The 13,218-nt window shown below is 38.3% G+C and overlaps 1 protein-coding gene across 1 annotated transcript in view; it reads left to right on the forward strand.

Moving 5' to 3' along the window:
* Nucleotides 1-8,715: 8,715 nt before the first annotated feature.
* LOC126162184 (probable peptidyl-tRNA hydrolase 2) overlaps nucleotides 8,716-13,218 on the forward strand; it is a 70,133-nt gene continuing 65,630 nt past the window's right edge. The window contains exon 1 of the mRNA XM_049918513.1: nucleotides 8,716-9,091. Within this exon, the coding sequence (XP_049774470.1) occupies nucleotides 9,011-9,091 (81 nt within the window). The 5' untranslated portion in view covers nucleotides 8,716-9,010. The remainder of the gene's footprint in view (nucleotides 9,092-13,218) is intronic.

Genomic DNA, 13,218 nt, shown 5'->3' on the forward strand with positions numbered 1-13,218 from the left:
CACCCCGTCCTCACAGCTTCACTTCTGCCAGTACCTCGTCTCCTATCTTCCAAACTTTACAGAAGCTCTCCTGCGAACCTTGAAGAACTAGCACTCCTGAAAGAAAGGATATTGCGGAGACATGGCTCGTTCTGGAAACATCTCCCAGGCTGTGGCTAAGCCATGTCTCCACAATATCCTTTCTTTCAGGAGTGCTAGTTCTGCAAGGTTCGCAGGGGAGCTTCTGTAAACTTTGGAAGGTAGGAGACGAGGTACTGGCAGAAGTGAAACTGTGAGGACGGGGCGTGATACGTGCTTGGGTAGCTCCATTGGTGAGCCCTTGCCCGCGAAAGGCAAAGATCCTGAGTTCGAGTCTCGGTCCGGCACACAGTTTTAATCTGCCAGGAAGTTTCATATCAGCGCACACTCCGCTACAGAGTGAAATTCTCATTCTGGAAACATCCCCTGGCTGTGGCCAAGCCATGTCTCCGCAATATCCTCTCTTTCAGGAGTGCTATTTCTGCAAGGTTCGCAGGACAGCTTCTGTAAACTTTGGAAGGTAGGAGACAAGGTACTGGCAGAAGTGAAACTGTGAGGACGGGGCGTGATACGTGCTTGTGTAGCTCCATTGGTAGGCACTTGCCCGCAAAAGGCAAAGGTCCCGAGTTTGAGTCTCGGTCCGGCACACAGTTTTAATCTGCCAGGAAGTTTCACTACCACTCAATCAGGTGGCTCCTCAACTGAAATCACAAGACTAAGTGCAACCTGGTTCAGTCCTCAAACCAAGTAAAATCTCTGGCAGTACCAGAAATCGAAGCTGGTTTCTCCACAAGAGGTTCTGTCACACTTATCATATGGCTGTGGAAGCACAAAACAAACGGGAATACACAAATACGATGAGCTACAGTTTTGGAACCTCGATGCTGAATCAAGCTTTGATAACAACTAGAGTTCTAGTCTATGTGACCTCATAAATGATTTAGTATTTATACATGGTAATACACAGTAATTGATGCTAATAAACTCCTCTATGATGTACAACACGCTTTGTTATCTGTATGAAGTTTATTTACAAATATGTTGCAGTTGTAGCGGTCGGACCTATTGTTCCAAGGATATTACAAATAAGACATTCAGCAGTAGAGCATCGTTGTTGTAGTGAAACTTGAAGATATGGTATATTGCTGTTACATAAGTGAGTCATGTTTATGCACAGATACATAGTAAAAAGTAAAGATCGCTAGACACCTTCCAATGCAAATATTGCTGAACTACGCATATTGTCGAAATCCTACGCAAACCAACATTAAAATTAAATACTGTCTGCCCAAGAAAGAAATGACTGATCCCCAAATCAAAATAAATGTTGTTACAAAAGTGGCCAATAGTTATTTTTGTGTCATTGTTTTACAACTTAAATAACGTTACAGTTCGAAGGTATTCATAGAACATTTAAAAAAGCTGCAATTGTCATAGTAAGAACAACACAAATAGATTCTGGATGGAAACGACTGTGGGTGGGTAGGATGTAGAGTGCAGTAGGCTCACACGAATTCAAGCAACCCCCAGAAGAAATATTTTAGAACGTAAAGAACTACACACCTTTCCACTCTCCACAACGCTCCCTCCTCTTCTCTCCCCATCTTTCCACATCAGAACTGGTTTCCATACCACCTGGATGACCAATTTGGGCGATATTTTCTCATCTGAGGTTCTAATGAGAAAATTTTAAGCAAATTGCTTAAGGAAATGCAACTGCCGCCGTTTAGGTGGTATTTTTATTGATCAATGCGATTTTTGCATGACATAGGAGGAATCAAGTGTATTTTAATGCGCTGGTTTTAATATTTTGATAATGATGTATACCATTCACCTGATAAACAAAGTAAGAGCCTACAGAATATATGATGAGCTGTGTGGCTGGATTGAAGAATTTTTAGCAAACAGAGCACAGTATGTTGTTCTCAATGGAGAGACGTCTACAGACGTTAAAGTAACCTCTGGCGTGCCACAGGGGAGTGTTATGGGACCATTGCTTTTCACAATATATATAAATGACCTAGTAGATAGTGTCGGAAGTTCCATGCGGCTTTTCACAGGTGATGCTGTAGTATACAGAGAAGTTGCAGCATTAGAAAATTGTAGCGAAATGCAGGAAGATCTGCAGCGGATAGGCACTTGGTGCAGGGAGTGGCAACTGACCCTTAACATAGACAAATGTAATGCATTGCGAATATATAGAAAGAAGGATCCTTTATTGTATGATTATATGATAGCAGAACAAACACCGGTAGTAGTTACTTCTGTAAAATATCTGGGAGTATTCATACGGAACGATTTGAAGTGGAATGATCATAAAAAATTAATTGTTGGTAAGGCGGGTGCCAGGTTGGGATTCATTGGGAGAGTCCTTAGAAAATGTAGTCCATCAACAAAGGAGGTGGCTTACGAAACACTCGTTCGACCTATACTTGAGTATTGCTCATCAGTGTGCGATCCATATGAGGTCGGGTTGACAGAGGAGATAGAGAAGATCCAAAGAAGAGCGGCGTGTTTCATCACAGTGTTATTTGGTAAGCATGATAGCGTTACGGAGGTGTTTAGCAAACTCAAGTAGCAGAGTCTGCAAGAGAGGCGCTCTGCATCACAGTGTAGCTTGCTGTCCAGGTTTCGAGAGGGTATGTTTCTGGATGAGGTATCGAATATATTGCTTCCCCCTACTTACACTTCCCGAGGAGATCACGAATGTAAAATTAGAGAGATTCGAGCATGCACGGAGGCTTTCCGGCAGTCGTTCATCCCGCGAACCATACGCGACTCTAGCAGGAAAGGGTGGTAATGACTGGCACATAAAGTGCCCTCCGCCACACACCGTTGGGTGGCTTGCGGAATATAAGTGTAGATGTCGATGTAGATTCAGCTGCCTTGTGAAATACTGAAATATTGCAACCCTAAAATTCTACCAGTCTCCAAATAATGACTCCAGTACTAAAATTAAAATGCTTAGATAGGTAATTAGGCTGTTTAGTAGTGGATACATATTTCTAACATGCCATAACGCTAGTAGACGAATCAAAATAGGTTTTCCTCTTATTTCTTGTTACAAATTTATCCATAATTAAAAACTATCACAACAGCGCATGCTACCAAACAATAAACGACAGCACTTACACTAAATTCAACTGCAAGGAAAAACTGGCCTGCTTACCACAACAACATCTCAGCTCAAGTAAGGTCAACAACAATGCACAGCACTTGCTCTTGGCTTAAATACAGATGGGCGATAGCTGATAGTGTTATTGGCATATCGGTAGCTTTACTCTATCTATGGCATGGTTGACTTGATAGCACATATCCATTTTTCGTCTTATGACTAAAAATCAAACTATCTTTCAGTTTCACTTTATAGCAATTAGATCATGTGTAATTTCATTTAGATGATATGAGAGTTCCAGACCCCCTTGACCCTTCCCCCCTTCGGCTAAGCCTTTGAAGGAGTGACAGGGTACTCAATTAACATTTTTGAGAACCATCTTATCGAAATATAGCGACGATGAGATTAAATGTACTATTCTTTCCACAGAACCAATAGTGAGGGAATAATCAAAGCTGTGGAGTGTCTCATGTCAGTAAAACAATTGGCTGCACTGCCGTTTCAGACCGGAATTTGGCCTCATATGACTAGCTGCTGAACGCGCCTGGCTGCAACGTCAGATGAACAGCTGAAGTGAAATTCTGAGTTCAAGTGAATAAGATTTATATTCGAAGCTATAAAATTCTTGTACTTTTCCTCATTTTGATTGCTCATTTCTCCATAAACAAGTTAGCGAGTATACTCAAATGACTGTTAATAAAGGGAAGAATATGGTGTTCTAATTACATTTCAGTTGTGGTTAAGAACTTTCATGTGACAGAAAGAGTGTGCTTGCTTTTTTTGTAACAAATTGTACTCCTTTGTAGACGTAGACACAAACAGTAGTCAACATTTGTTGTAACATATGTCGTCAAATTAATCATCACTGTTCATTAAATACCGAGAAATGTGTTACTGTATTGAAGCTTTCCTTCAGGCCGGCCGGAGTGGCCATGCGGCTCTACGTGCTACAGTCTGGAGCTGAGCGACCCCTATGGTTGCAGGTTCGAATCCTACCCTGGGCATGGATGTGTGTGATGTCCTTAGGTTAGTTAGGTTTAAGTAGTTCTAAGTTCTAGGGGACTGATGACCTCAGAAGTTAAGTCCCATAGTGCTCAGAGTCATTTGAACCATTTTTTCCTAGCAGAATTAATACAAAAGGACCATACCATACACTAATGGCACTATGCAGATTACTTTAAGTACCTTTACACAGGTATTTAAAATGTAACTACTATTCTATGCCCATAAATTTCTTTAATGTTGTACAACTTTTTCTAAACCAAATAAAAAACCTTCAACTTTCTTAATCACTTCTCTGTCTGTTTGGCGTGTGACACAAAACTCCCATATTTTTCTAGGTGTCTGTATCACTGGTAAGGGTAGTATACTGACATATTCATGCTGACAAAGTTAAAACTATTAAGATTCATTCTGTCTAAAAGCGAAATCTAAATTACTATCATATTTAGGGTAATGTGTGCTTATATCAAGTCTTTGTGATAATACTCACGCAACTTTTGTTTGCGTTTAGAATAAGGCATTCTTTTAGTGAACAATTGTAATACAGCTGATATAAATCACTGAGAAGGGTGGCCTATATGACTCAGTCACATATTTGGTATTCCTTCAATAGTCGTGATCGTTTTCTTTTGCCTCAGGAATACTATTACTGTGTGGTATGCTTTACACAGAGACTAATACAAAAAAGAAAATTTTAACAGAAAAAAGTGTAGCACGTAAGCAACTGTTTTTCACTTACAGTGATCCTTATTTAGTGAAGGATGAAAGTACTTTTAAGAGCTTGCTGTATATCTTTTGTATACGTGCGTACCCTGTCAATCTGAGATACAGTTATATGACTAGTGGTCTGACTGAGCATACTTATTAACTCCATCCATTGTGATACAAAATGTAAACAGCATCTGCTTCAGTGTTATTTGAAATATGGACGCCCTACGAAAAAACAATTAAGATTATTTACTTTTCCACCTCAAATATGGAGTCATATTATGGTTTGAAGTGAAATGAGGGTATGGCATTATCGGCCGGGAGGCCACAGCTGGAGAGTTTCGGGCGCCAAGTGCAAATCTTATTTCAGTCGACACCACATTGGGCGACTTGCGCTCTGGTGATGAGGATGATGACAACACAACGCCCAGTCCACGAGCAGAGAAAATCTCCAACCCAGCTGGGAATCGAACCTGGGCCCACTGCAAGCACGTTACCGCCTAGCTAAACAGGCGGACATATTATGGGATAATTTGGCAGCAACTAAGCAAGTTTTCAGAATACGAAAAGGACGATTAAAATCATAAAGGATGTAAACCTAGAAAGTCCTGCAAGCACATGTTTAAGAGTTTAAGTATTCTACCTTTAACGTTTATTTACATTATGGACGCTTTCATTTTTTAAAACTAATGTAATGGAATAGCAGACTACTTAAATAGTGACAATCATCACAATAACAATGTTGTTGTTGTTGTCGTTATCTTCAGCTCGTGACTGGTTTGATGCAGTTCCCCATACTACTCTATTCCATGCAAGCCTCTTCATCTCCATTAAAATACAGAGACCAACATCGTCTTCAACCTGCTTGCTGTATTCATCTCTCTAGTAGCATAAAGTATATAAAATAAGTAAATTCCTGCCGCAAATATAAAACAACAAACAAAAAATAACAAAGAAAGCAAGTGAAATGAGAATAAACAAACGATATGGGAGGAAGCAAGGTTAGTACACGTCTTAGCGGCTACTTTCAAAATGGTAGAACACATGCAGCCACGAGTTCTCTGAAGCTGGGTGGGTTTGGTCACATGACATTAGAAATGTCAGTGTAGCCACGGGGTTTGCTGCCACCAGACACTCCCATCAAAGATCTATTAGGCTACATGTCACATAACAAGAATATAACAACCAATTTATGAACCGGTTGACAGATCCTCTCTTATGTTACTGGAATTATTTCACCTGCAATGCTTTCCATAATGAACTATGCATTTAGCTTTTTATGTTCTAAATTGATTAAGTAATCAAAATTTGTTGATTGACTTCTTTGTGGTATTGCACCAATAGAATCAACAGTATGTGGGACCATCAATTCTCATTAGTGATATACTGGCTGTTCCATGAGTCGTTCGATTGCGTGTTTCATTCAGAAGTATTCAGAATGTCAAAAGTTTGTGAATATCAGCAATTTATCACGATACTATACAGTAATGTTAACAACGATCCACTATTTTCCTCGATTACATCACTAACTTTTAAGGAACAACTGCAATACAAATAAATTTTTGAGCAGTGAGTAGCCTACTTTGAAGGATGAAAAAAGTTTGGCTTTAATTCAGAACAATCCCATATTGTGCCAACCATTTTGAAAAACAAATGCACGTTATCGCTTTGAAATTATTCATTGAGCCCCATCCATACATAACGATCTGTCTAAGCAAATGTCTATACTTGCAAAAAGTCACTGCAAATGTACTATGTTCAAAGGTACAAGCTCCAGTCTTCGTTCTCACATCATCTGTCGGTATAGAAAATAAATTTCAGTGGCATGCGACAAGCCTCTCGTAACATCTAAGTTTATTTCATTTATTTAGGAATTTCTATCATGGTCTGTGTTCACAAATTATGTAGCAAGAAAAATGCGAGAAACTGCAAGAAACAGAAAGAGCGATCAAAATGGACTAGGCATTGGCAGGTTAAGCAAAGGCAGTTTTCGCACATAAATTTACTTCTCGAGTTGTATCGTGAACCTGTCAATTGGTGTAATTATTTGCAGAAGGATTTGTAAACATATAGTTATATTTTGACGCCTAAAACCTCTTGTATAATACGCAAGAGGAGATCAGTTTCTCTGCATGAGCCGGTGATGCTCACGTTAAAATTCCTGAAGAAGCTAGAAGAAGTAGAATTCTCTACTGCAATTTCGAAATAAGCGTAAGTGAAATCATATATGATACAATTGATGCTAATTATGCTGTCCTGAAGAAGGATTCCACGAAGGCAAATAAAATACCTCTATTCTGTATTACATCAATTCTGCGAAGTTACAGGTAATGTTTCGGTAGTCAGACGTGTTCGAATCTTAGTATATTCTTAGAAATTACAGATGTGGCTACTGAGCTATAATTTAGTTTTTTTTCTGAGTCTCGATTTTCAATTCAGTTTTTTGAACTCTAGCAACAAACAGGTATAGACTTTTGTGCCAGCGTATAAAACTCTATTCTGAACTCCAGACAGGGATTCATAATTAATCTGGAAAGTTTTACTTCTAATTTTGTGATAGCGGATTCTACACTTCACCTCCCATTCACTTTTGTAATGAAAAACGTATTATGTTAGAAATAAAAACAAGTGTATGAATCCCTATGACCCTGAAGGCACTGCTGCAGGGTCTATCATTATCAGCTGAACATAATATTCCGCCTACACCTCCTCTGGAATAAATAGGGCCTAACACTAAAAGCTTCACTGTCATGTAAGATTATGTCATAAGGCAGTACTGATTAAACGTATGCTAACAATCCCTTTGTCGGCAACGTAATGTGAGAGATTTATAAGTTCAAAGCAAGCAGAACTGCAAATTTTGGTTAAGTTATCCACTTGCTACTGTCACCTCAGTTTTACGAAATGGTTTCCACCTGCAGCGTCTTGGAACTGGGTACAGCTTTTTGTTAATATCTTCAGTCATGTCCGTCAGTTGTAACTTCTCTTTTTTTTATCGCTTAGATAATTAAATGACATTGTGAAAGACGTGTAATATTTATTGTTATCCATAACATAAACCTTAAACTGTATTTCATGCGATTCAGCTTCACTGGAAACACTTATAAAGCAGAGTGGCTTAAAATACCACAAACTTGGCTTACATATTCGTTCATTCCCAGCGTCTGATAGAATAGATTTCGTTACTTTGCTTAGCTATTTGCGGTAAACAATTCGTAACTTTTTTGCCATTTCTCTGTTTGCAGAATGGTCAACTGCTCGTAATTTCTGTATTAAAGAGTTATGAGCAGTTGCCTTCTTATCTTCATTGCTCTTAATTTTCCACAAACTTGTGTGCCTCCTATACCTTTCAATAAACTCTGCAATGAACTCTCTAGACTACTGGCGTGCTTCTGCCATTTTAAAATTCACTCTGCACATACAGTAGAGACACACTCGACTGAACCAACAAGCTGACTCAAACACGTTTCGCGCGGGCTGGTTTGAGGCTATCTACTGTTTATAAGCTACGATTTGTGTGTACAGATGTGGTTGGTGGCCACAGAGTTGAGCAGTTTTATTCAAACCTCCATTTCCAGGTTCTGCGCACGTCTGGTATCTGTGCGAATCTCCAGTCCACTTGCGACGATCTGTCGTGCAGATGTTTCGTGTAGAGATATTTGCATACATAGATCGTTGCATTTGAACAGGCCTTTACTTAAACTACGTTTTTTTTCAGTATGCACGCTTTAATCGCTGTGGAACTATTACATCAATACAGTTAAGAGTACAGTGTACAGATTCTCAAGTAACGTGAACACTCAAAGGGACGTTCGTTTTCATGCGCTAGCCAAGCGGTCTGTGCGAAGTCTGAGAAGGGATTTTGTTTGCAGTTTGTTAATGGCTGAAACGGAAATTCGTTCTCAAACTCATAATAATGTGAAATAAAAACTAAGTTTAAAAACGACTGTAGTTTTGTTTTTACTAATCGCGTGTACGAAAGTATCTCTGAGTGTTTTATTGACAATAATGTCTTTGAAAAAACTAGCAGTGGGGAAATTGGCAGAGTTTTGAATCTGTTGTTTGTGGTTTCTAACTTCCTGGTAATTTGAAGAATAGCGTAATATTGAATAATCTGCAGTAAGTGAAATTTGTACGCGTTTTTGTGTCGTGTAACACCTGGTATCAATGGATGGTGAGTGGAAACCAAATGAAGAGAGCTTGCAACAACTGTTGGAAATGGGAATATCGAAGGAAGATGCGGAAGAAGTATGTGCAGCAGTATATTTTTGTTGAATGTTTTTTCTATAAAGTTTCACTTCTCTTAGTGACACTTTCAGTTAGCATTATTCTCGATTTATTTTAATGCTGTGCTGAAAAAAAAAAGAACCATTGTTGGCATTCCCAGGCCGCGCATTTAGCTACGCCTCTTTTTATGACAATTTATTACTGTCGAATTTAATGAACGACGAATTGATATTTAGCTCTACATATTTATCAACGGTAAAAGTATTCAGAATTATTTAATTATATGTATATGCCGTACTATGCACCGTTCAGTATTTTCAGTAATATTTTCATTGCAGTTGTCAAATTTGTTTTATATTTTCATTTTTGTCAAATTTGTATCTACTATTCATAGAATTCATGTGCGTAGTGTTAGAAAAACGGCATTGTTGGCCATAATCATGGACATGACCTGAGTTCTAAAGTGTCGAAACGAAAGATTATGTGGAGCCAGTTTCGTGACTTAAAATATTGTTCCACTGTGTACTGTTTTCCCACATTTTGCGTTTTAATCATTTTCATGTACTCATTGAGTCTTGTTTTCAATCAGTATGGTGCTAGCTTACATTTTGTATTTTTGTTTACATATTGTAAGAATACGAGTAAAATATTTTTTGTGCTTGGGTTACGCTAAACCTCGACCCTTTTCTTATACCAGATTTAAAGTAATAGAAACTTTTAGTGGTTGTAGGAGAATAAGTTGTGGTGGTTGTTGTCTTATTCATTAGAGGATCACTTTTACCAGGGTATGGCAACAACGTATTTCATTTTATACAGACATTTACATACAGTTCTACTTTACCTTGAAGGAGACTTGTTATCATCCATAAGCTTATAGAAAAGCCATCCAGAATTTGCTTAATTCAGTTTAGGGAAACTAAGTGCAGCACCACTCAGGACGGCTGCATGAGGATTATAGCTTCAAACCTTTTTATTATAAGACCATTATGTTAGGTGGCATGCAGACCATGCTGATTGTAAGCTTCGATTTTGTTTACAACAAATTGCCATTAGTTTCCTGGAAACTTTTGAGAACTTTGATGTAAAATTTTGCAACACAGGAAAAATTATAGGTAGGCCCCTACTGTGGATGTTTTGTGAAATAATAAGTGTGTTTTATTGTTATTTACTTGTGTTATAATTTTTTCCACAGACCTATACTCACTGTTGTCTCAGTAATTCTTCACTGCACAAAAAATGTTACTCATCAGATATTTTAACTGCTTGTAAATAAGTGTATTTAGAAATTTTTTATTGCCCTTTGGTAATTTATAGTGCAGTTTTACTCCTTGGTAAAGAATGGCACATTTGGTTTTCTGCTTCTTCTTTCTTGGTACACACCATTCAGTCTAGATTTAGGTGTTTATGGGCAGAGCTGTTGATGCAGTAGATTCCAAGGCTTTTTATATGTGTAATTAGTTGGTTGATGTAGGTCTGCTGGTATGTTTTAGTTGAAATCACATATAAAAAGGCTTTGAACAGATCTTTAAACCGAGCTTGACTACAATTTTTGATTATTGTTCTTGTAGCCCTTTTCCAAGATTGAAATATCTGTTCATAATTGTACTACTGCTCCTTTTACTGCCTTGTAGACAGCAGTGGGAACAGCCCAAGACATAATCTGTGAGTGATGTTTATGTTTTACCAGAAATAATTCCACAGCTAATAATTGAGTATGCTTGCGAATAGAATGAAATTTACAGGTGTTGGCCATTAGGCACCGAAGATAGGGCTGTGGAACGTAACATAGTGCGGACATTCTGTTTGGAAAAAAGATAGAAGTTCCAGTCTTTTATAGTGCTCTATTCATTACCTCACTTTTGTTAAACAATAATAAAGCTCTTCTCTTTGCAGTGTATAAGGGAAATTTTATGTCTCACGGTATGGTAACATCGCAGGTTAAGCAATCCCAAACACCAAGTTGTTTTGGAGGGAAAATAAATCGTGAGGTGATTGATAATGATCTGACAGCTATTTTTACTGGTTTTTACAAGGTCAACCTTATTCAATGCATAATTTGTAACACTTACAAGTTAAATTTACTGATAATAATATATGTGAGTAGCCCATGATACTGTAGTAAGTGAAGTGACTCATTGTAAATAAGTTCAGTCCTAGCTGCTAATTGTAAGAAGGGCTGTATAAGACTGGTACATCATTTTCTATGATTTTCCGGTCTTTGACACCTCCTGTGCAATGGTTTTGTTATTACACTGGGTTCAAGACATAAATGACAAAAAAAAAAAATCTGCTGGACAGTGTATAATGAACAATAAATAAAATGAAAAGACTTCACCCACACACTCGTCTAAGAACATATTACAATTTTTTTTCTGTCTTGGGTAACTGAACAAGAAATCCATTGACTTATGATATTTTACATTGAAAAGTGGTCAACTTTGAGTTAAATCTATCCTATACAAAAAGTCCTTAGAGTCGGTACTAAGTTCTCCTTATGGTACCGTTAGATTCATAGTTTAATTTCAGAAGTCAATTATTTACAAATTAATTCTGAAAGCCATATGGCAACACATAGTGTAGATGACAGCATTTTTGTGCAACCCATATCGTAGTGATGCCATCAGTAAGTAACAGTGAAACTGATATTTTGTGTGATGATTGTGGCAAAATGTGTTTCTTAAGAGGGAGGCAATATTAATTGCTCTAATTCCTCACTAACCAGCTGTAATTTAATAATGTGTGCACTGGTGGTGTGTCCTGTCAGCACCAGTTCCTGTGTTTCTGTTCTAACAATCCCTAGAACTGATTAATATATACTTATATGTAGCATGTTGCTGCTGTGTTACTTGGGGCAGGTTGTGAGTTTTACAAATCAAGGCTATTGAACTATAGGAAGAGGAACACTGGGGAACCATTATCATCACAAACTTATTCTCTGTTTATATTGGCTTGCCTGTATGTTATCTGCTTGGATGTGATGTTTTCTCCTTACTGTATACCTGGAATTACGGAAGCGTCCGATCCCACCAGTCTGCTTTGACCCATGACATCACATATATGGGGGAAACGACCATAAACCATGATTCCAATATGGCGCATATAAAGTCGATATGTACACAGTATGAGGACTAAAATACATCGAAAAACAAACACACGCACTTTCCACAAAAAGCCTAATGACACTAACGGGACAAGTGCGGGAAATGGGGTGTTTTTGGGTGGAGGCAAACTAAATATAAACAGATTTAGATACCCACCCCATACAAAACCACACAAAATGATAAAAAAAACACATCACAGAACTCCCCAAATACCACTAAACACAATATCATTTGGAATCAGACCCTTCCCTTGACCTATATAACTCAACAGCAGCTCCCGGTCCTATAAATTAGGATAAAACACTTCCCTTGTCCTATATAGCTCAAAAACATCTCCCGATACCAATATCATCATACACAGCCACACATTGAGATCTAACACTTCCCTTGACCTGCACACTGTTGTTTTTATCCGTCATATCCATTCCTGAACAAAAACAACAACCAATTAACTTTACTAAAATTACCACACGATGTACAGTGAACAACACTAAATTAACCTTCACACAAAATCGTTAATTCACTGAAACGAATGCCACTACAAACACAGCCGACACTCGAACAATTCTGGATAATGAGCAAAAGCAAACTGAGCCCATTACACCACACAAACGAAAACCCTGAACATACCACCAGAGAGCACAACATTTACAAATACGCCACACTCACAAATCAAACTCCACGCCATCATGACTTCACACACGACAACATCCTTACGTCACGGGTCAAAGCCGACGCGTGGGGTCGGACGCTTCTGTCGACCCGTGTACCTTAGTTGTTTGATTAACTCAGTAAGGAGTGCACTTTGAATGGTCTTTTATATAAGTGTGAAGTGTCACTGATGCAAAGAAAACTGGAGAGAAAGATTGTCCATATTCAACTACCAATGGCTGGAAGACTTACAGTGTCTTAGAAATTGATAAATGAGCCTTATAATGGGATACCTGTTTTGAAACAACATTTCAAAAAGAGCAAACCCAAGGGACTATCCAGTTACTACATAACTCCAGTAATGGTCTTTTCCTAAGAGTGCGTACACATACGCAT

This window comes from Schistocerca cancellata, chromosome 1 (assembly GCF_023864275.1).
Source record: "Schistocerca cancellata isolate TAMUIC-IGC-003103 chromosome 1, iqSchCanc2.1, whole genome shotgun sequence".
NCBI classification, from domain to species: domain Eukaryota; kingdom Metazoa; phylum Arthropoda; class Insecta; order Orthoptera; family Acrididae; genus Schistocerca; species Schistocerca cancellata.